The sequence below is a fragment of the Humulus lupulus genome, chromosome X (genome assembly GCF_963169125.1).
Source record: "Humulus lupulus chromosome X, drHumLupu1.1, whole genome shotgun sequence".
Classification (NCBI taxonomy): Eukaryota; Viridiplantae; Streptophyta; class Magnoliopsida; order Rosales; family Cannabaceae; genus Humulus; species Humulus lupulus.
The window spans coordinates 190392836-190413661 of record NC_084802.1 but is presented as its reverse complement, the minus strand read 5'-3'; the positions used below and the strand labels follow the sequence as shown (position 1 = coordinate 190413661).

Below are 20826 nucleotides of genomic sequence, written 5' to 3'. Positions count from 1 at the left end.
CCAAGTTTTCCTTATGCTTCTTGTGGTTTTCTTTGAGAGAGAAAAAGAAGAGGAGGGAAGGTCATTTCTTAATGTTTCCATCGTGTTATGTGTTTTACTTAGTCTATCCTTAGGTAATTAAGTGATCCCAAGGCTCGGGGCACCGAAAACGTCCCAGAGGGAAAAATGGTAAAATTCCCCAGTATTTCCACCTAAGCTTCCTAACCTCAAATATATCTCCAATTATTCATTTCCATAACCCGATAACCCAAATAACCATCTAATACCCAATATATACCCGTTGTGACTTTCCCTCTAACTAGCTCCCAAAGATCGCCTCAAGTCGCATGCTGCCGATTTACCGACATAATAATGTGGTTCTCACAATTATATCATATAATCACATTTACATTCATATAACCATACAAGCATGCTTATCATAAAATCATGCATTAAACTAATAAATTCACACACAAACCAATTATGCCCTCTCGGCATACTAATCAAGGTCCTTAAGCCATATTAGTGATTTTGGGTCGTTACACATCATGTCCAAGTAAGTACATTTTCTTCATTATCACTTATAGGATATTTGGGGATTTCAGAATTTGCTCTTTTGTTTGAAGATTTGTGGTATTGTCAATGATATTGAGCATGTATTGTGACTATATAGGTTGTGGGTTGTGATTTTTGGGAAGGTTGTTATACTTATACACTTGTTTTTCACTTGCAAAATTTCTGCACACAAGGTGTTTGATAAAATGATTCAGTGACTAATTGTTGTGTTTTTTAGTGAAGTTGGTGATAATATTGGGAGGTATATTGGTGAAGATCGTTGTTGTGTTTGTACTATTTTGGCTATCACCATCGGGATTTCTCTAGGATTAAACTACAAACAATATGCAACTTTGGTAATTAGTTTTGGAATGGCAACGAAAAGAATTCGAAAGGATCCAAGTGCATCCTCTTCTACTCCTGAAGTTACATATGATTCAAACAACTTTGTGATTGAAAAAGAATTTAATGTCTATAAAGAAGCTCTTGTGAAAGGCAAAGCTTGGGTAACGAAATGAGGATTTGATTTTGATATGACTGATGGAAAACATTGTGCATTTAGCCACAAGCAGCAGTCCAGCCTATTGTTCCCGAATTTTATGCAAATGCTGTGGAGCGAGCTAACAATAAAGTCATAGTTCATGGCGTTCCTGCTAGTTACTATGTTGATGTTATCAAAAAATTCTATAAACTTTGAGACATCCCTAATGATGAGTTTAGTCAATTAGAGAAGAATCCAGACTTAGATGCTATCATAGCCACTCTTGGAGTCCATCCAGGTGTTAAATGACAGACATTTGAAAATGACCAACCAAGCAATTTCAAGGATAAATTTATGGATTTACATTCTAAGGCTTGGCATTGGTTCATTGGGGCAAAACTCATGCCAATGAAGCATTTCGATGATGTTGACATTGCGTGTGGTGCACTCATCTATGCTAGTTACAGGAAAATCCATTGATGTGGGGAAGGTTATTAAGTCTTCCATCATCAAGAGCATGGAATATGTGGAGAATATATTTATCATCCCTAGCTCATCACTACACTATGTGCTAGATCTGGGGTGGTATGGGATGAGGCTGAAGAGTTTTTGTTCCCTATGCTCATATCGGATAAATCCAACATCCTTCGCCTTGTTCCAAAGGACAAGACTGTAGTCAGTTCATCTGCACTAACACCAATTCAACCTCCAACTGGGAGAGGGAGGAGTCTCATTGACCGTGTGGGCACTGTGGAGAAATAATTGTACTACACTCGCCTTGATTTATAAGCCCATCGCACAGAATTTCATGAACATCAACAGTGAATGATGGAATGGGCCAGTTATATAGATCTTTGTTTTCAGATGCATGCAACTAGTAACGGAGTAAACATGTTTGATTATCCTCCTACACCAACCTGGTTGTAGCCATATCCTCCATCGATCCCGGTGCCACAAAAGACTGCCAATGAAATCCATGATGAGGAGCAACCTGGAGACATTCTTGCTCAGATGGACGTGCTTGACCAGTGACATGATTTTGAGAGAGTTTCTTTTTCCTTTCCTTTTCTTTACTTTTACTTTTTTTGTAATAAGTTCCATTGAGGACAATGCACTGTTTAAGTGTGGGGGAAGGGAACAATTTCATTTTGTCTATTGTTGGGTTTATTTTTTCTATCTTCATTTTTTTTTAACTATTTTTTTTATTTGTTTGTGTGTTTTCTTGTGTTGGCCTTGTTGAATGTAGTGGTCGATAATGAGAACTATGGATTGTACTGAATGTGATGCTAGATAATGATGAATTCTGTATGATTTGTGTACTTAACCCAAGTGTGATTGCTACTTAAGCTTGAGCTTGTATTTTGAGATTTATGTACATAATTGATTTTACTTCTTATTTGTATTGGAAATAATTTTTGCATGTTGGAAATTTAAAGTCCCTATCCCTCAAGAAAGCGTTGATTAATTATTTGAGGCGAAATCATGAGTACACATAGTTAGGGAGATGATAAAGGCAAGTTCTTTGGATCGTTTGAGCCTTTCAAGCCTACCATTGATTTGTTATTCCATACTTTTCCATTTTTGAGTAATAATGATTTTATTTTCTTCTATGAACCTAGAATCTTGACCTTTGCAGCTTTGAAAATTTTAGACCTTTCTTGTAACCCATTGCACCATAGTCATAAGTGAATGTTATTTAGTGGGATGGATATTATAAATAAGGGAGGAAAATTATGTAATGGTTCTTTTGTTTGATTTGTGATGTGAATGTAAATGATCTCCTATTTCCTTGTGAAATTAGAATTGAAAAAAAAAAAAAAGAGTTTGCAATGAAAATTTTCAAATATATATATATTGCAAAATAATAAGTGTGGAGGAAATAGTGAGATCAATGTGAAAAGAAGAAGTTAAAAGATTGTTTATTTTAGATTTGTATGGGAAGTTTGTGGGAAGATCTAAAGATTAGAAAGAAAAAAAAAGTATGCTATGGTGTGAATTGAGCCTAAATGTAACTTTTTCTTCTACCTCTAATGTTAGCCTTACATTACAAGCTTATAATGACCTTTTGATTCTTGGTTATGTGTATTTATTTTAGTGGAGAATAATTAGTCAATGTCTATGGAGTGAATGTTCTTTCATGAGAAATATTTTCCATACAAGGGACACACATATATAAATAATTGACATGCAGAAACTGATTTTGACACATCTAAGTGGGTAAGATTGATTGTGAATGAGGTTATAAAGATTGACTTTAGTAGTGATTCACTCTGGGGTTGAAATTCTAATGAATATGGAATTTGGATTTATTATACAGTACTACAAAATTGGGCTTTCCCAACACCCAACCACGACAGTCAATGTAATTGCTTAGCGGGACTCTACGCCGACAGTTAAAAACTGTAGGCATAGAGACCAACACCGACAACTAATAACTGTCACCATTGCTTTTGACTGTAGCTATTGACTGCAACACCGACAGTTAATTCGAGACCAATGTCGACAGTTAAAATGTGTCGCTATTGACCACAACGCCAACAGTTAATTCGAGACCAATGCTGACAGTTAAAAGATGTCACTATTGACTCCAACGCCGACAATTCTTAAAAGTCCAATGCCGACAGTTAAACGTTGTTGCTATTGACCCTAACGCCAACAGTTAATAAAAGTCCAATGCCGATAGTCATAAAATGTCACCAAAATTCAAATAAAAAATCTAAAAATATAATTAATGAATAATATAATTTAAAAAATAAACTAAATTATAAATATATATATTTATAAAAATTATATATATTAAAAACTTTTAAAACTAGATTTTTTTTTTCTAAATTTTTCATATTATTAACTTTTGTATTTATAATTATTGTTATATCAAAATTTAAATTTATTATTCTTTAACATATTTATAAAATTAACTATATTATTCTTTAACATATTTATAAAATTTGTATTAGTTAAAAAAGAGTTGTTTTATTATTTTAATATATAAATTTATTAGTTATGATTTTTTAATATATATATATATCTATGTTTAAATAATTTTTTATAAAAATTTATTGGAGCAAAGCTATCGCTATTGGGAAATTATAGAGTTTGATTTTTTTTTTAACGGGGCAATGCTGACAGCTATAAGTTGTCGGCATTACCCAATTAAAAAAAATTGAGACTCTAATATTATAATTTCCCCTCACATTTCTTTTTCCCTCTTCTCTTTTCCTGTGTCCGTGTGCGACTGCTTCTCTCTTCCAGCCACCGTCGACGCTGAACCTTCAGCCACCTGCGACGGCCAAAGTCCACCAACCACCTGCACGCGTCTCCTCCATCTTCCAACAGTTGCGAGGTGTCCCTTCGAGAGCCTAAGTCTTCCATTTATCAACCCATTTATTTGTTATTTTGGTATTGAAATTTATGTTTTATGTGTGCTTAATTGTAGTTTTGACTTATTATTTGATTTCTTTTTATAGATTTAAAGATTTCAAAGTTTAAAATTCTAAAATCTCAAAGTTTAGGGTCCGAATTTGTGGTTGCAAATTCAACGTTAGTTTGTCTTTTTCATGCATAATAACATTCATTTATATGCACATTACATTTGATTTTGTCATTTATGGATGTCTTAAATAACTATGTGTTTTCGTTTGGATTTTGAGTTGCACACAAAGTGTTTGATAAAATGCACTTAGTGTGCTGCGGCATTAGTATTTCAGATTGGTTCCCATTTAGTTTGTGCACTTTTCAGTTTCTTGTTTGCTTTATTTTCATTTTAAATCAATTTATTTCAAGTATTTTCTTCAAATTTGTGAGTGTTGATCTGTTACAATTCATTACTAAAATAATCCCCGAGGAAATGATATTTGGTACTTATTATTATATTAACTTGTTTATGACACAGTACCCTTACATATATTGATATTTGATACTTTACAAATTCTTTTCAATGAGATTTACCAATAAATTAAAACTATATAATAGTATGTTCTAATGTCTTTGGTGAGGTAATTTATAATATTGTGCATCATTTTTTTGTTCTTGTGATCATGTTTAGGTCCAATAGTATAAAATATTATACATATGAGGTCCTATATAGAGTCTGAGGAGGCAGGTAGTCATGAAAGGTGCGTTGCAAGCACTCGATGGTCGGTACTGCATGTCCAAACACCAACCAAATCCATTATGTTTATATATATATATATATATATAATTTTATGAATAATAATGATAAACCCAGAAAAAAATTAATTATTAAGTTTTTAGAAAGTAAACTTACTGACTGAGAGTGGCACAGATGAGTAGATCAAGTAGATTTTTTATTTATTTATTTTTTAAATTTGATGACTACAAAAATGATAAATCGATCATTTTTTTTTATTCTAATAACTGTATTTTAGTGTGTATAAGCTAGTATATAGTATAGATTAAGTGATATATTTTATTTTTAATAATTATATACATGATGACAACTTTAGGTATGATAATTTAATTATCAACTGGATCAAATTAATAAGATTATAAACAACGTTTTTGAAAACTGACTAATAAACAAATTATTAGAATGACACATCTGCTAAAATAAAAATACTCGTGTAAAACTCAGATCAGATATTTTTTTTGGTTGATAATTTATAGTAATATTAGACTCTAAGTTTCATTCTTTTGGATTAGCATTTATTTGAGCACAATACTCTTTTTGGTTCCCATTCATACTTGTATTACTTTTGAGTACAATATATTTCATGTTATAATATTTCAAGCATTAATTTTATTTTTAGGTAGTGGAATTAGTAAGGAGCATTAGAAAAGTTTGCTATTGATTGGAAGAGGTATATTCTTTTATTCTTTTTAATATTATACAAGTTTATGTTAGAGAAGTTTGAATATCTTAAATATTCATCTATAGTGAAGTGGGATTTTGGATTATAACTGTGTACTGCGGTGATAACGGAAGGTTACGAACTTACATGTCTTAGTGAAGTAGGTTCTGTAATATATTCAATTGCGTACTGGGGGAGATATAAGGAAGAAAAATTTGTTGTTGGATGAATTGATTGAATTATTTGAATTGATATTGATAGATGGTTAGGTTACAAATATGGGAGAAGAGATGTCTATTTTAAATTTAGCAATGATAATTAAAAATAATGGGGTAAGAGATAATTTTTTTTTTTTCCTGTAAGTTCTTTTTTCTGAAGACATTTTTTTTTATAAAAAAAGAAAAAGAAAACTAGCTTTTGCAAGAGAGCCAGGGAATTGTAGCAAAATAGCTTTTGTATAGGGTTCCATAAGTCAGTCTTTTTTGGGTCGTATTGCCTTTTGATGGCTGAATGTGGGACAAATATCACTAACCCCTTGTAGTGATCTCTCACCAATACCACATTATATATATTTATATCCATAATATATTTTACATATTTCTACATGCATGATTATATATACACTTTTTTATTTATTACTTAAATCTTTTGAGATTCCTTAGTTCATCGTAAAGAACATGTTTTTACATGCACATCACTTTCTAATTTCATTTTTTTTTCATAGTGGTATAACTATATATAACTAATCTTTATAGGGTTGGTATTATTACATGGGGTTTGAGCTAATTCGTTATCAATTGAATTAATAGATAATAATAGGATCCAAATTAAAAATAAAATACCATTTTTGATTAAGTAAACTCCTATACCATACCTAAACTCTCCCAATAATAAGTTTATTTTGGATTCAAATATGTTGTCTACAATTGTGTCTCAATTTGGTGACCAACTTATTACAATTTGACACTTGTAATACTCATTTAATACTTATTACAATTTGACACTTGTAATACTTATTGATAACTCACCAAATTGATTCAACTTGCGAAGTTGCAAGAAAAGAATAGGGAGCCGAGCTTATATGCAAAAACCAAAGCCAAAGCATGCATTTTCCATATTGTGCCTATTTACTTTAATAAAATATACATATTAAGAAAAATAATAAAATAAACATACAAAACAAAACAAAACTAAGTATAAAAAAATATACAGGAAATCGAACAGCATATCCTTTAATTTTCTAGCCTAGCCATCAATCACAATTAACACCAACCAAAGGGAATGAACTACTCAAACATAGTTATTTGGGTTTGAAATGTTAAGTTTCTAAAGCTTGCATTCCAAATCATTAACTTATTTATTTATGAAATTTTTGACTAAATACATATTAAACACTCATATCTATACTCACAAAATTAATTAAAAATGCTTGTATTACTTTTGAGTACAATATATTCCATGTTATAATATTTCACTCATTAATTTCAATCATATTCTACATTGGATATGCAATATTAACAGATGAAACTTTGTCAATTTTGTTTTAGATTATTTAATTGAACATAATTCTGAAAATAATTTTTTTGTCTGCAGTTTTAGACAAAATAATGGCCATTGATAAAGATTGGATGTCAACGAATAGATTATCAGTGAAATATAAGGATGGAGTTGATCATTTCTTGGAGTTTTGCGCAAGAAACGCTAAAGATCCTAATAACATTTGTTGCCCTTGTATTAAGTGTGGTAATGTTCAAAGAATGAAAACTACTGAGATAAATGGTCACTTATTTAAGGATGGAATAGATAAAAGTTATAAGATGTGGTTTCTGCATGGAGAAAAAATCACATTTAGTAGAGAATCTTCATCTAAGAAGAATAATTGTGATTATGTGAATGATGATGAGAGAGATGACATTGCAGAAATGATAGGTGATGCAAAATTTGAATCAGATTTTGATCCAGTGAAATTTCAAACTATTTTAGAGGATGCTGAGAAACCCATTTACCCTGGTTGTAATAAGTTCACTAAACTGTCAACACTTCTTAGGTTGTATAATATAAAAGCTAAACATGGGTTGAGTGATAAGAGCTTTACGGATATACTTTCCTTTCTAGGAGAGCTATTATCCAAAAATAATGAAATGTCATTGTCGTTTTATGAGGCAAAGAAGACATTGCGTTCGTTAGGCATGCAATACGAAAAGATTCATGCTTGTCCTAACGATTTCATCTTGTATCGAAAAAGATTGGTTGATGCAAATTCATGTCCGATTTGTGGTGAGTTAAGATGGCAGAAGAAAAAGAATTATGATGAGGTTAGGGTAGGAGTTCCTACAAAAGTTTTATGGTACTTATCGGCTATACCTTATTTGATTCGACTTTATCGAAATACTGATCATACTAAAAACTTAACATGGCATGCCAATGATATAATACAGGATGGTAAACTTAGACATCCAGCTGACTCACCTGCTTGGAAGAGAGTCGATTGGAAATGGCCTGAGTTTGGTAACGAACCTAGAAATATTCATTTAGGCTTTTCTGCTAATGGAATTAATCCACATACTTCCCTAAATAGTAAATATACTTGTCATTTACAATCTACCACCATGGTTGTGTATGAAGAGGAAGTTTACTATGTTGACATTATTGATATCAGGTCCTAAACAACCCGGAAATGATATTGAAGTATATCTAGCTCCTCTTATTGATGATTTAAGCACTCGATGGTATGAAGGTGTTGATGCTTATGATGCATATAGGAAGGAAGAGTTCAAACTTAGAGCTGTGTTGTTATGGACCATTAATGATTTTCCTGCCTTAGGCAATCTATCTGGGTTTAGTGTGAAAGGGTACAAGGCATGTCCTATCTGTGAGGAGAACATATGTTCTCAATATTTGAAGCACTCTAGAAAGATTTGTTTCATGGGACACAGAAAGTTCTTACCACACGATCATGTCTTCCGAATATGGGAAAAACTATTCAATGGATCACAAGAGTTTGCAATGGCTCCACCACCATTATATGGAAGACAATTGGTCCAAAAGTTGAATAAAGTCCAATTCAAACTAGGAAAGCACAAACAGAGCATGAAAAGAACGAGAGGACGTGAAAATGGTGAGGAGGTTCAAATTGATCCTAAGGTTTGTTGTAAGAAGAAGTCTATATTCTTTGAGCTTGAATACTGAGAGCATTTGGTCCTACGTCATAACTTGGATGTCATGCATAATGAGAAAAATGTGTCTGATAGCCTTATTAGTACATTGTTGAATATTCCTGGACGGAGTAAGGATGGAATTAAAGCTCGACTAGATTTAAAAGATATGGGTGTGCGTACAAATTTAGCACCAAAGGTTGGTGAGAAACGAACATATTTACCACCAGCGTGTTATACCTTGAATAAAGGAGAAACGAGGAATTTGTCATTGTTTGGACAATGTGAAAGTTCTAGAAGCTTATTCCTCCAATATTTCAACATTGGTAGATATGAAAAACTTGAATTTAGTTGGGTTGAAATCTCACGATCATCATACACTTTTACAACATATTCTACCAATTGTTATTTGTTCTATCTTACCCAAAAAGGTTAGAAATTCCATCACAAGATTTTTCTTGTTCTTTAAATCTCTTTGTTGTAAAGTGGTAGATGTTTCTAAGTTGGACAAACTTGAATCATAAATCATATACACTTTGTGCTTGTTGGAGCAATTCTTTCCACCCTTTTTTTTTTTTTTATATATTATGGTTCACCTAACAGTTCATTTGGTGAGAAAAGTGAGATTGTGTGGACTAGTGTATTTAAGATGGATGTACCCTTTTGAAAGGTATATGAAGATTTTAAAAGGTTATGTCAGAAATAGAAGCAGGCCTTGCATTATTGAATCTTATATTGTTGAAGAAGTAATGGAGTTTTGTTCAGATTACTTGTTAGGTGTTTCAAGTGTTGGGGCATGTCCATCTCGAATTGAGATTGAAATTAGTAAAGGTGGAAGAGGTGGTGTTGTTTCGAAAATAAATCAAGTTGATCGAGATGAAGCTCATCGCTTAGTCTTACAAAATATTAACGATGTTCAACCCTACATCGAGTAAGATACTTTTAATTCTAATTCTTTTGAAAAATTTAACGATATAAGTAGTTAACTTTGAAAACAATAATGAAGTTTGGATCACTCTATTTTCAAGGGAGCGTTTCAATTGGATCAAAAGTTCCTATCCAACTAAGTCGAAGAATAAAAATGGCTACAAGATGAACATTATCGAAATTTTAGCACTTGGCTAGAAAATCAGGTCCAAAATTACTGTTCTGTGTTTCGTGGGCCTAGTTTTAAGTTAGATGATATTTTTATATTTTATATATCTGATTTTTTTTTTAATTTTTGTTTGTAGGTCCTAATTGAATTGAGTAAAACACCTAATACAATGTCAAAATCATTAAAATGGATATCACGAGGCCCTATATTTAATGTGATTAAATTTTAATCTTATTATATAAATGGTACTCAATTTAACACATTGGATCGTGATAATAGTATAAAGACACAAAATTATGGTGTTATCATTGTCGCCAAATCTTTTCAAGTATTTAGTTCCAAAGATAAAAATCTCATAGAATGTGATATGACATTCTACAGAGTTATCAAAGAAATTTGGGAATTAGATTATATAAATGTTTGAATTCCTCTTTTTTTTTTATGTGATTGGGTGAAGAGTGATAGCGGGGTTAAACAAGAGAACTTCAGATTTTGATGCGTGTCGTATTGCGTACCAAATTTAACAAATATTTTATTTACTCTAAAACCAATTATTTAGTATAACGGCAAATAGAGGTCGAACCCAAGGGAACTATATTCAGTTTATTATTCACAAAAGCTTAACAAAGTTAAATTGGAAAGGGGGGATTTGGAAAGTAAAAATAAAAGCAAGAATTAAGAAAACAATTGATAGCAAGAAGAGATTAACAACGATTTCAAAGATGGTTAAGAATTATTCTCCACCTCAGACAATCATGCATGAATATCAATAATGAATATTATTCCGATTCCCAATTAAACTATTAACCCTGTAGATAACGCTTAAGCAGTCAATTATCCCAATCTCCCTATCACAATCAATTACGGCTAAGCGCTCAATAATCAATTCTTTTTACCAAACAACAAACCTATTAAGCATACGATTCATTCAATTTAGGAAAAGCATTAACAACAGTGGAGATAGGTTAATCTAGGCAATAAATCAATGAAGCATTTAATTCATTTAACCTAGGTTCTATTCTTCATCACAATCAACAACACTTTTGACCACATCATTGATTGCAATTTATCACAAATACTTAGAACCCTAAACTATTAGGTGAATAGAAATTCTAAGATGATAATGAAATAATGTAAACCCTAATTAGTTGTACACCCTAACAAGGAATCACAAAATTCATACAATAGGCATAGAAAAATAGAATCAATTTAATATTAGGGAAATCAAGAAATAATATTCACATCTGAAATCAAACAATCATGTCTGGGTTTTGAATAACCCTTAACCTAAAAGAAACTAGCCAACAATCTTCATCATGATTAAAAACATAAACATAGATAAAGAATAATAGAGTAGGGGAAGAAGAAAACTATTGAGATGTTGATTGCAATCCTCCTTCTCCTCCAAGGCTCTCCCTCTGAGTTTCTCTCTCTAAAAACGTAAAATAAAAACTTTTTTTTTACGAATATGACCTAATCCCCCTTTTATTTCCCGTCCAAAAATTAAGAAAAATCGAATTTGAATTTGAATTTTAACGCGTGCCGCAGCAGCCATATTTCCTTGCCGCGGCACGAGGCTTCAGATATGCGATATAGGCTTTTCGTGCCGCGGTATGCAACTTTCCTTGCCGCGGCACGAGACTCTCTGTTTCTCTTGTAGCGGCAGGGACTTTTCCCTGTAGCGGCAAGGACCTGTCTGACTTGCCTCGTAGCGGCAGGGACTTTTCCCTGTAGCGGCACGCTCTCAGATTTCTCGTACTCTTGTTCTTTTCTCGATTTTTCTTCTCTTTAACACTTTACTCCAATGGTTAGAATCCTACAAAATCATCATTCAACCAAAAATCATCAAAAATATACAATTATCTTTAAAAATAATGATTTAGATTAAATGAAACAAATAAAAAAAAACGATTCTAACTATCCCCAAACACACTACTTATGAACACAAAATCTGATAAGTAGAAAGGTAAACTTTATACAAAAATATACTTATCAGATTTATATTGGTTGACTTGAATTGAATAGGGCACAAATCTGACCGATTTATAATGGTGTCCCAAGCCAAGCAAGTTTTCTATGTCACTGATCCTTTAGATGCTCGCTGGTCGGTTGTGTTAACAAGCCAACCAAAAGACTATCACCTAAAAGAATCTCACAACGACGATGTTTTACTAGAACAATAACCTTTTGTGCTTGACGCACCACTTCCTAATGTCACCATTGAGGATGAAAACATTGGTTTACGTGAGGATGGTAAAGGTTTATGGTTTGAAAATTAAGTGTTACTTGACAAATTAAGTGGTTTTTACATGAAAACACTTTTAGAACAAGGTACTTTGCATTTTGTTTTGTTAACCTTTGGTGGGAAACCACTGCAATACTTTGTGAACTAACTTTTATTATTATTCAAATGTAGGGACACAAATATGGTTCCCCCTTTATCTGATGATGATGTTGACCCATTTGCCGATGACAATGATGAGATGGGTGAAATCCCACAAGAAGTTGAAATTCTGAAGATATATAGGGGTAAAACAGTTTGCGCTAATGTCATAAAGGCTAGAAGTGAGGGTCAAAAATTAGTGGTTGAGTATAATGAATTAGGGATATCAATTGGAAAGGGGACAACGAAGATGGAAAGCCGTATTGGAGTGTTGGCACGTTGTCACATTCCTTTGAATATCAATGACTGGAGGTTGGTCCCAAATGAAACTAAAGAGCTAATTCGGAAAGAAATTAATGTAAGTTTTTAAATTTTATTAACTTGTATATGAGTGAACATATATAGTTGTAATGACCCACTAATCTAGACTTTTTGGACCATTAACGAAACTATACATAAACTTACATTTTTACGAAAATACCATAATTTTATTGAGTAACTTGTAAAATAAGAGTTACTTACAAATAAATACTAAGAAGGATATGGGATCCCATTGTCTTTAAAAACAAAACATGATTTAAATGAAAAGAATTACATAAGAAATGCGGAAAATACATATAAAACCATAAAAGATAAAATGAGACTACATCCTCGAATCGAATAACGCTCAGCCCCTTGACTCCATTCACCATCGATACACATCCTCTAAGCGTCACGAATCTTACCGCCTCTAAAGCTATTTTCCTGCACATAAAACAAAAAGGAATGAGCCTAATGCCCAGCAAGGAAAATCTAACACATAGTCATACACATAAATTTCATAATAAACGTAAATGCATAACATAACACTTAATACCTACACTTATTATAATGGCCATTATTACTTGGGGTCCCATAGACTAAACAAGCTTATGCCCATGAGATTAGTGGGGTCCTACTAGCTAAGTAGGCATATGCCCATAATCTTTTTGGCGTCTTGTTGGTCAAATAGGGCATAAGCCCAAGCCTACAAACATACACATTCATAACATATCATATTTCATAACATAACACATAAGCAATACACATATAGTTTCTATCCTATTTTCCTTACCAAAGTTACCGGGATATGATGGACTGAGTTGGGACTTTTGGAATACTCCTAAAACCATATGAGAAAGAGTGAGTCTTATGAAGAAGAAGAAATGAAAATGAATAGGAAGACTAAACCATTGAGAAATATGCTTACCACAACTTATGTGCTTAAGAACTTGGATTCCCTAACCAAAATAAGAATGAGGTTAGGGGACTGAGTAGAAGGCTTTGAGAAAGAAAATAACATGAAACAAAAGAAATAGAGTTTCGGGTTTACCTCAAAGACTTGCAAGATCAATCTAACCACAACCGAAATACTAAAGAACCTTACTTCCCAAAGTGTTTGATAAGCTAAAGATGATTAAGCTTATGACTTTCCCACCCAAGTGTTTAACTCTCACACTCTCCTCGCACTTGCAGCTTCTGAACTTAGAGCAAAAGGTGAATAATGGATGGGTACTAGGTCCTATTTATAGAGTTTGGGAATGAAAGTATCTTGATTTTACTTGAATAAAAATAATGGCTTTTTAGGTGAAAATAATTTGAATAATCGTTCAGCAGAGCCTGAAGACTCGTTCAAAAGATGCTGGACTTATGAAGGAGTTTGAATGGCTGAAAGGAAAAGAATTCAAAAACGTTTGAACATATGCTGGAGGAGGCGATATATCGCCCCCTATAGGCGATATATCGCCTGGACCATTGTTCCCGAGGCGACCGTGCATCGATTCGTGTTTTCCGTATCTACGTGCTGCGATATATCGCCCCCTATAGCTGCGATATATCGGCACACGCTGAATATTTAAACACGAAATTACACATTTTTAGCTAAGTTTGAATGGAGTAAACAGCCTTGACTAAGCCCTCAACGTATTCAAAGCTGCTGACTGACCCTATAACATTCAAACTTTACTCCTCATTAAATTTAATCCTAAAAAATACTTAATCCTTAATCACCATTCATAACATGTGCTTAAAATCCTATTGGTTGATATCTAAACCTTATAGTACAATAAATATAATCCTTAATATCAGTCATATTAATCAACCTTAGGTTAAAATTAATATTCTTAAACTATAGGTTAAACTTAGAAAATCTACAAGTACTACTATGAGTGTCCAAATAATTCCCGGTCTGAACCAAAAATCCACAGTTACAAAAATAATACTAAACATACTATAATACTACTAAACAATTAGCTAAGTAAAGTTCTTGGACTCTACAATAGTTGTTTATTAATTGATTAATTATTTTGTTTATTTATGTAGGAGTCATTTGATGTACAAGCCACATCTAAAGCAAAATTTTTGAGTGATGTCGGAGACCGATGGAGAGATTGGAAGAGTTGGCTAACAAAAAATAAAGTTGAAAAGTACAAAGAAAAAGCTCCTAAACTTTTTTCCCATCCACCAAATGCATGGAGCAACGTGATCAAACAAGATGGTTGGGAAGGATTCGTTGCTAAGAGATTATCTCCTTAGTGGGCTGAGCTAAGAAAAAAGAAACAAGGTGCGCGGGCACAGAACTAATACAATCATCGCACAGGACAGGGTGGTTACAAATAGATAGAGCAACAACTTGAAGCAGAATTAGGTCACGAACTAACAGATTTTGATAGAGCTTATATGTGGATAAGGATCAGAAAAGACAAAAAAATGAGAGTCAACTGAGGATGTAGCATCAATTATGGAGAAGATTGTGAGTATAATTTTACTTATTCACTAATTAACATTTTTAAATTGAAGTTCACATTAATTATTAACTAATTTGATTTTGTATATAGGTTGACTACAAACAAAAGGTAGCAGAAGGAACTTTGGAGGTGGAAAGATCCAAAGAAGTCCTACCTTTGGCTTTGGGCACCCCTGAGCATTCAGGACGTGTTAGGGGGATGCCTAAAGGTGTCACCCCTACCCAATTTTTTAAGACACCAAAGCCTAAGAGAAAAAGTCAGCTTGAAGTAACTTCTTCAGAAGATAGCCGCATTAATAGGCTGGAAGAGCAACTTCGATAATCTGATGAGAGGAACTGTCAAACTTAGGAGAAGTTAAATCAATTGATGGAGCAATTTAGATCGACACAAAACAATATCAGTGAGTCATCGCATGCATCTGGTTCTTGTGTGGGAAGAGTAACCTCTAATGTATCACCACCACCACCACCACTAGCACCATATGTTGAACTTGTTCCACCAGTACTAGCACCACCACCACCACCACTAGCACCACATGTTCAACAAGTGCTTGTTCCACCAATACTAGCACAACCACCACCACCACCACCAGTGTTTACTCCACCAGTGTTTACCATAATCAACTTAGCAAATTTTTAATGCTTAATAATTTCACTATTGTACTATATTTATTATTTCTTTCTAATGCAGCATATTAAATGCAAGCTTGCTATCAAAATGAGAGACAACATAGTTGCATCAGGATACATCCTTAAGACTGATAGTACAGATATCCATTGAAAAAAGATGCCTAAAGAAGTTGCTCGTGTAGTCGTTGAGGTAGCCCACGAAGAGATGGCTAAGCTACAATTTCCTAATTTGAATGAAATGATCACTTTGGTAGGTCAAGCAGTTGGGGTACCAGTAACATGGCATAAACATCTTATTATCGACGAAAGTGAGCAAGGACAGGTAATGTCTATAAGTTATTATTGCCTAACTTATTTTATTTTAACTTTTCCTTGGGTCATAAGCAGAAGAGAAAACAAGAAGATGTTGAGGCGATAATACCTTCCACTTAACATCCACAACCCCCAAAACTTCCGCATGTAGAGCCATTGACATAGGAGGTAGTGTCAATCTGTCATAATGATCGACATCTATGTCAAGTACTTTAACCTCTTTATTGAAGTTTGTATCACCATGGGATAATGACTACCACAAGAAGATTAATATCCCATTGCATGTTTTTGGATACAACACGATTTCTACTCTTTTCAAGGATGATGTGACACAATTTTGCAACATGGACAAGATTGGGCAAACTCCAATGAAATTGTATTTGAGGTATATATTCATGTCTTTTATAATTTAAAGTTTAAATTATATGCATGCCCTTTATAATTAAATATGATTAATTTCTAAGTTGTTGGATGATATACTACATACCAATGGGTTGGATCATTTGTACACATTTCAGCATCCATGTGAAGTTAGTGTAGGTAATGAGAATAAGTGTGCCCAAGCACTTAAAGATCGATCCATTCAAATGGGTGAGAAGCAGTTCTTTATTTGTCCCTGGAATAACAAGTAAGTTTATATTGAGTTTTGAAATGTTAAGTTCATATAGTCATCTTCTAAATATTTGATTGTTTGTTTTCTAGTGAACATTGGATGTTATTGCTATTTCAACCTCACTCACATTCAGTGACATTCTTGGATCCCATTAACCTTCAATTACACATTGAGATTAAAAATATAATTAGGTTGTAAGTTTATATAAGTTTCATTCCTTAAAGTATATTGTCTTTTTAATAGTACTTGTTTGCTAATTAAAATATTTTCATTATGTATAGTGCTTTCACACTATATGATACGGAAAAAGGAAAAAGAGTTGTAAGTCTAAAGTATTATAGTCCAAAGGTAAGCAACATTCAACTTTATGAAACATAAGATTTAAATTATAAGTATACTAACAAGTATATGTAATATTTTTTATATTTGTCTTTGTTAACAGTGTCGACAACAACTAAAAACCCCAAAGTGCGGTATCTACTGCATGAAGTATGCTAGGGATCTCATTTCACAACAAAGAACCAGAGCATGTCTATCGAATAATGTAATAATTAAATGTGTTTACCTTTTAACTTTAATAAAGTTATATTTTAATTACATATATATTTGACATATAACTTATAATTTCAATTATTTGCAGTTCAATTCAGATTTACCGTATACTGATGCTGAACTTAATGAAGTTCAAGAGGAGTGGGCAAAATATATTCTACCGCATCTCGCTAAATGATGACATGCATGCTCAGTAACTATGTGAAGGGATTTAGTCATTTTTGGAACTTTGTATTTCTTTTATTAGAAATTGTTAGAACTAATCAAATACATAATCAATCTAACAAATTATAGGTTGAGTTAATTTAACCTTTTGATGTGCATATTGTGCTAAATATCCATTTTATGACAAACTAATGTTTTTGGAACTTTGCTAGATATCGGAACTATGTATTTCTTTTATTTAGAAAGTATTATAACTAAACAAATATAAAGTTAATGTTACCAATGTTAATTAATTTAATTTTTGATGTGCATTCTTTTACTGTAATTGCTGCGTTGATTTTGAAACCAAGGGGCATTGACAACATATTTGCAGTGTCCTCGGGTGTGGAAACTTTGCGACAGTTAAAAATTGTCATCATAGACAGCCAATCATGACACCTAATAACTGTCGGCGTTACGAGTAATGACGATACCTTCAACTGTCGGCATAGGCAAATATGACAATTAGTCGACTGTCGTCGTTGCTTAATAGCGATAGTTAAAAACTGTCAGCATATATTTGTGTGATTCTCTGAGACAATCATCACTTTCAACAAGATTGTTGCTTAGTTGAGTCTAGTTTATTTTGTTTAATGTTATTTTTATTGTTTTTATTTTTATTTTAGTTTTAGTTAGTTTGCTAAGAGACTAGTACAGTTCAAGTGTGGGGGAATTTGATAAGTTCATTGTTATATATATATATATTGCAAGTTTTTTTGTATTTGGATGATGCTAATTTGGTGTTTTAAGAGATTTTAACTTCATTGTGTAAGTTTTCGATAATTAAACTATGTTGTAATTTTTGTTGATAACACTAATATATTTAATGCAATTTTGGTTTAATAATTTTATAGGCTACAAAAAGGAGTTGCAAGATGAAGTTGAGATGTAATTCTAATGTGTTTTGAAGTCTCTAAGCGTATATGGTGATGTTGCGGTGAATGAAGCTTGAGTAACGGCTTACACAATCAAGAGAAGTGAAATTTGGAGCGTTGGTTGCGGCTCAAAGAAGTGGTGACTGCAACCTAATTGCAAGTAATTAAGATTTTGGAAACAGCAAGTTTTGGCAGCGACGAGGACAACAATCTTTCCTACATCAAACTAGTTTTTCCTTCTTCTCTTTGAAACTCTTTAATTTCAATTATAATTATGTTATTGGTTATGTTTGTTGTTATCCCCGAAAATTGGAGATCAATGACCTGGCAATAAAGGTGACAAGTGGCAGTGCATGGTCAGTAAAAGACAGATTAATAGTCAATAAATACATTGACTCCTCAGAGTTGTGAAAAAGTGACCCGGTAGACTGGTGAAGAGTTTGGACTGCTTGAAAGATGTCATAACCAAGCCAAGTGCATCCTAGGAGACCCCAAGGATGTGGTCCGAGGAGAGCCCAAGGGACTTTGGTCCTAAGAGACCCCAAGAGAGTGGTCCTAGGAGACCCCAAGGATGTGGTCCGAGGAGAGCCTAAGGGACTGTGGTCCTAGGAGACCCCAAGAGAGTGGTCCTAGGAGAGCCCAAGAATTTGGTCTTTATGCATATGTCCAACCAGTGCATGGTTGTTCAAATAAAGAAATGGCATGCTAGAGGAGAGTGTCATGTTAGAGGAGAGAAGTGCATGTCCAACACTTGCATGTCCTACCAGCAAGTGTATGTCCGACCAGCATGTGTATGATCGACCAGAGTGGAGGTGAGGTGGATCAACTAGCTAGAGGAGGACTAAGTCAAGATTCCCAGAAAAAGCTTCAACAAGATACGCGTGAATCTCTCATTCTTCCCACAAATGGGGGGTTTTGTTACATTTTTAATGTTTTTTGTAATTTAAATGTAATAAATATAATAAAATATCCCGATTCTAGGGGATATCAGATGTATGACCCTAAGCCTATAAATAGAGGGCTTATGGGATTAGAGAGGGGCTTCTGCTTCTTCTTTCTAGACTTTTGGGAAAATTTGGGTCTGAGTATTCTAGAGAGAGAAAATCTGGGTCTCAGTATTCTAGAGAGAGAAAGTGCTGGTATTTGAAAAGATTCTTGTATTTTTGCAATCTGTACTGAAGAAATTCAGTTGGCTCAGTCCATCTGATCTTTAGTACAGATCTATAATCACAACTCTAAGTGGATTAGGCTATTACCGACTGATCGGGGCTGAACCACTATAAAATCTCCTGTGTTATTTATTTTTCTTGATTAAACTGTCTGTGTCGTTTAAATTCTCTTGAAGGTTTATCGTTTTTTACGTTCTCACGTCGTTGGCTAAAAACACAGTCAACATTTGTGATTATGGAGTAATCTTCTTTTAGGTTAAGGGTTAATTCAAAACCCAAACACATGAATTCTTGATTTTCAATAATGAATGTTATTTCTTGATTTCTCCAATGTTAAATTGCTTCTATTCTTCTATGATTAATGTTATGGAATATGTGATATCTTGCTAGATGACCAACTAATTAGGATGTTTCATTATTCTACTATCATCTAAGAATTACTATTCACCTAATAGTTTAGGGTTCTAAGTGTATGTGGTAATTTTCAATTGATAGTATTGTCGTAGGTATTATTAATTGTGATGAAGTTTAGAACCTAGGTTAAACGAATTATATGTTAAATTGATTTGTTGCTTAGATTAGCCTATCTCCACATGAATTAATGTTATTCATAGGTTAAATAGATTACATGATTCATGGATCTATTGCTTAGTATAAAGATTTAATTATTGAGCGCTTCGCCTTGATTAATTGTAATTGAGAGATTGGGATAATTGACTGCTTCAACATTATCTACGAGGTTAATAATTTAATTGGGAAATCAGAATAATGTTAATTATTGTTGGTCTTGAATGATTGTGGAGGGTGGAGAATGATTCTTACCTGTTTCTTTAAATCGTAATATCAAGTCATTATTGCTTTTATGTTTATGCTATTTAAGTTTCAATTTGAAAAAAAAAATCCCTTCTTTAATTTTCGTTGTTAATTGTTGAATAATAATTTGAATGTAGTCCTCGTGGGTTCCACTCGTATTTACTGTTATACTTATATAATTAGTAATACTAAAAAGAAAATAATAATTGAATTTGACACGACACACGACACCCATCAGTTTGGGTGATCTGTAGAGACCATAAAGAAGAAGAAGAAGAAGTTGGGGGGAAGAATTGAAGGAGAGGAAAAAAAAAAAAAAAGCGACGATGAGAAGATTTTTTTTTAATTGATTAAATTATTTATTTCTTACATTTATTTTTTCTAATTTTTAAAATAAATCAATAATTTTTTTACAAAAATATTATGAAGTGGTC

General features: G+C 32.9%; 1 protein-coding gene across 1 annotated transcript; it reads left to right on the top strand.

Annotated features, from left to right (window-relative positions):
* The first annotated feature begins 7433 nt into the window (after positions 1-7433).
* Positions 7434-9015, top strand: LOC133806537 (uncharacterized). Its single transcript, XM_062244626.1, has 2 exons — positions 7434-8334; positions 8486-9015. Exons 1-2 carry the CDS (start codon positions 7434-7436, stop codon positions 9013-9015), a joined length of 1431 nt encoding a protein of 476 aa, XP_062100610.1.
* Positions 9016-20826: the final 11811 nt, after the last annotated feature.

Bases quoted from the DNA above. Each gene is read 5' to 3' on its own strand.
- LOC133806537 (XM_062244626.1), top strand. From the start codon at position 7,434: ATGGCCATTGATAAAGATTGGATGTCAACGAATAGATTATCAGTGAAA. The intron at 8,335-8,485 runs GTAACGAACCTA...TATTGATATCAG, and splicing joins TTGGAAATGGCCTGAGTTTG to GTCCTAAACAACCCGGAAAT.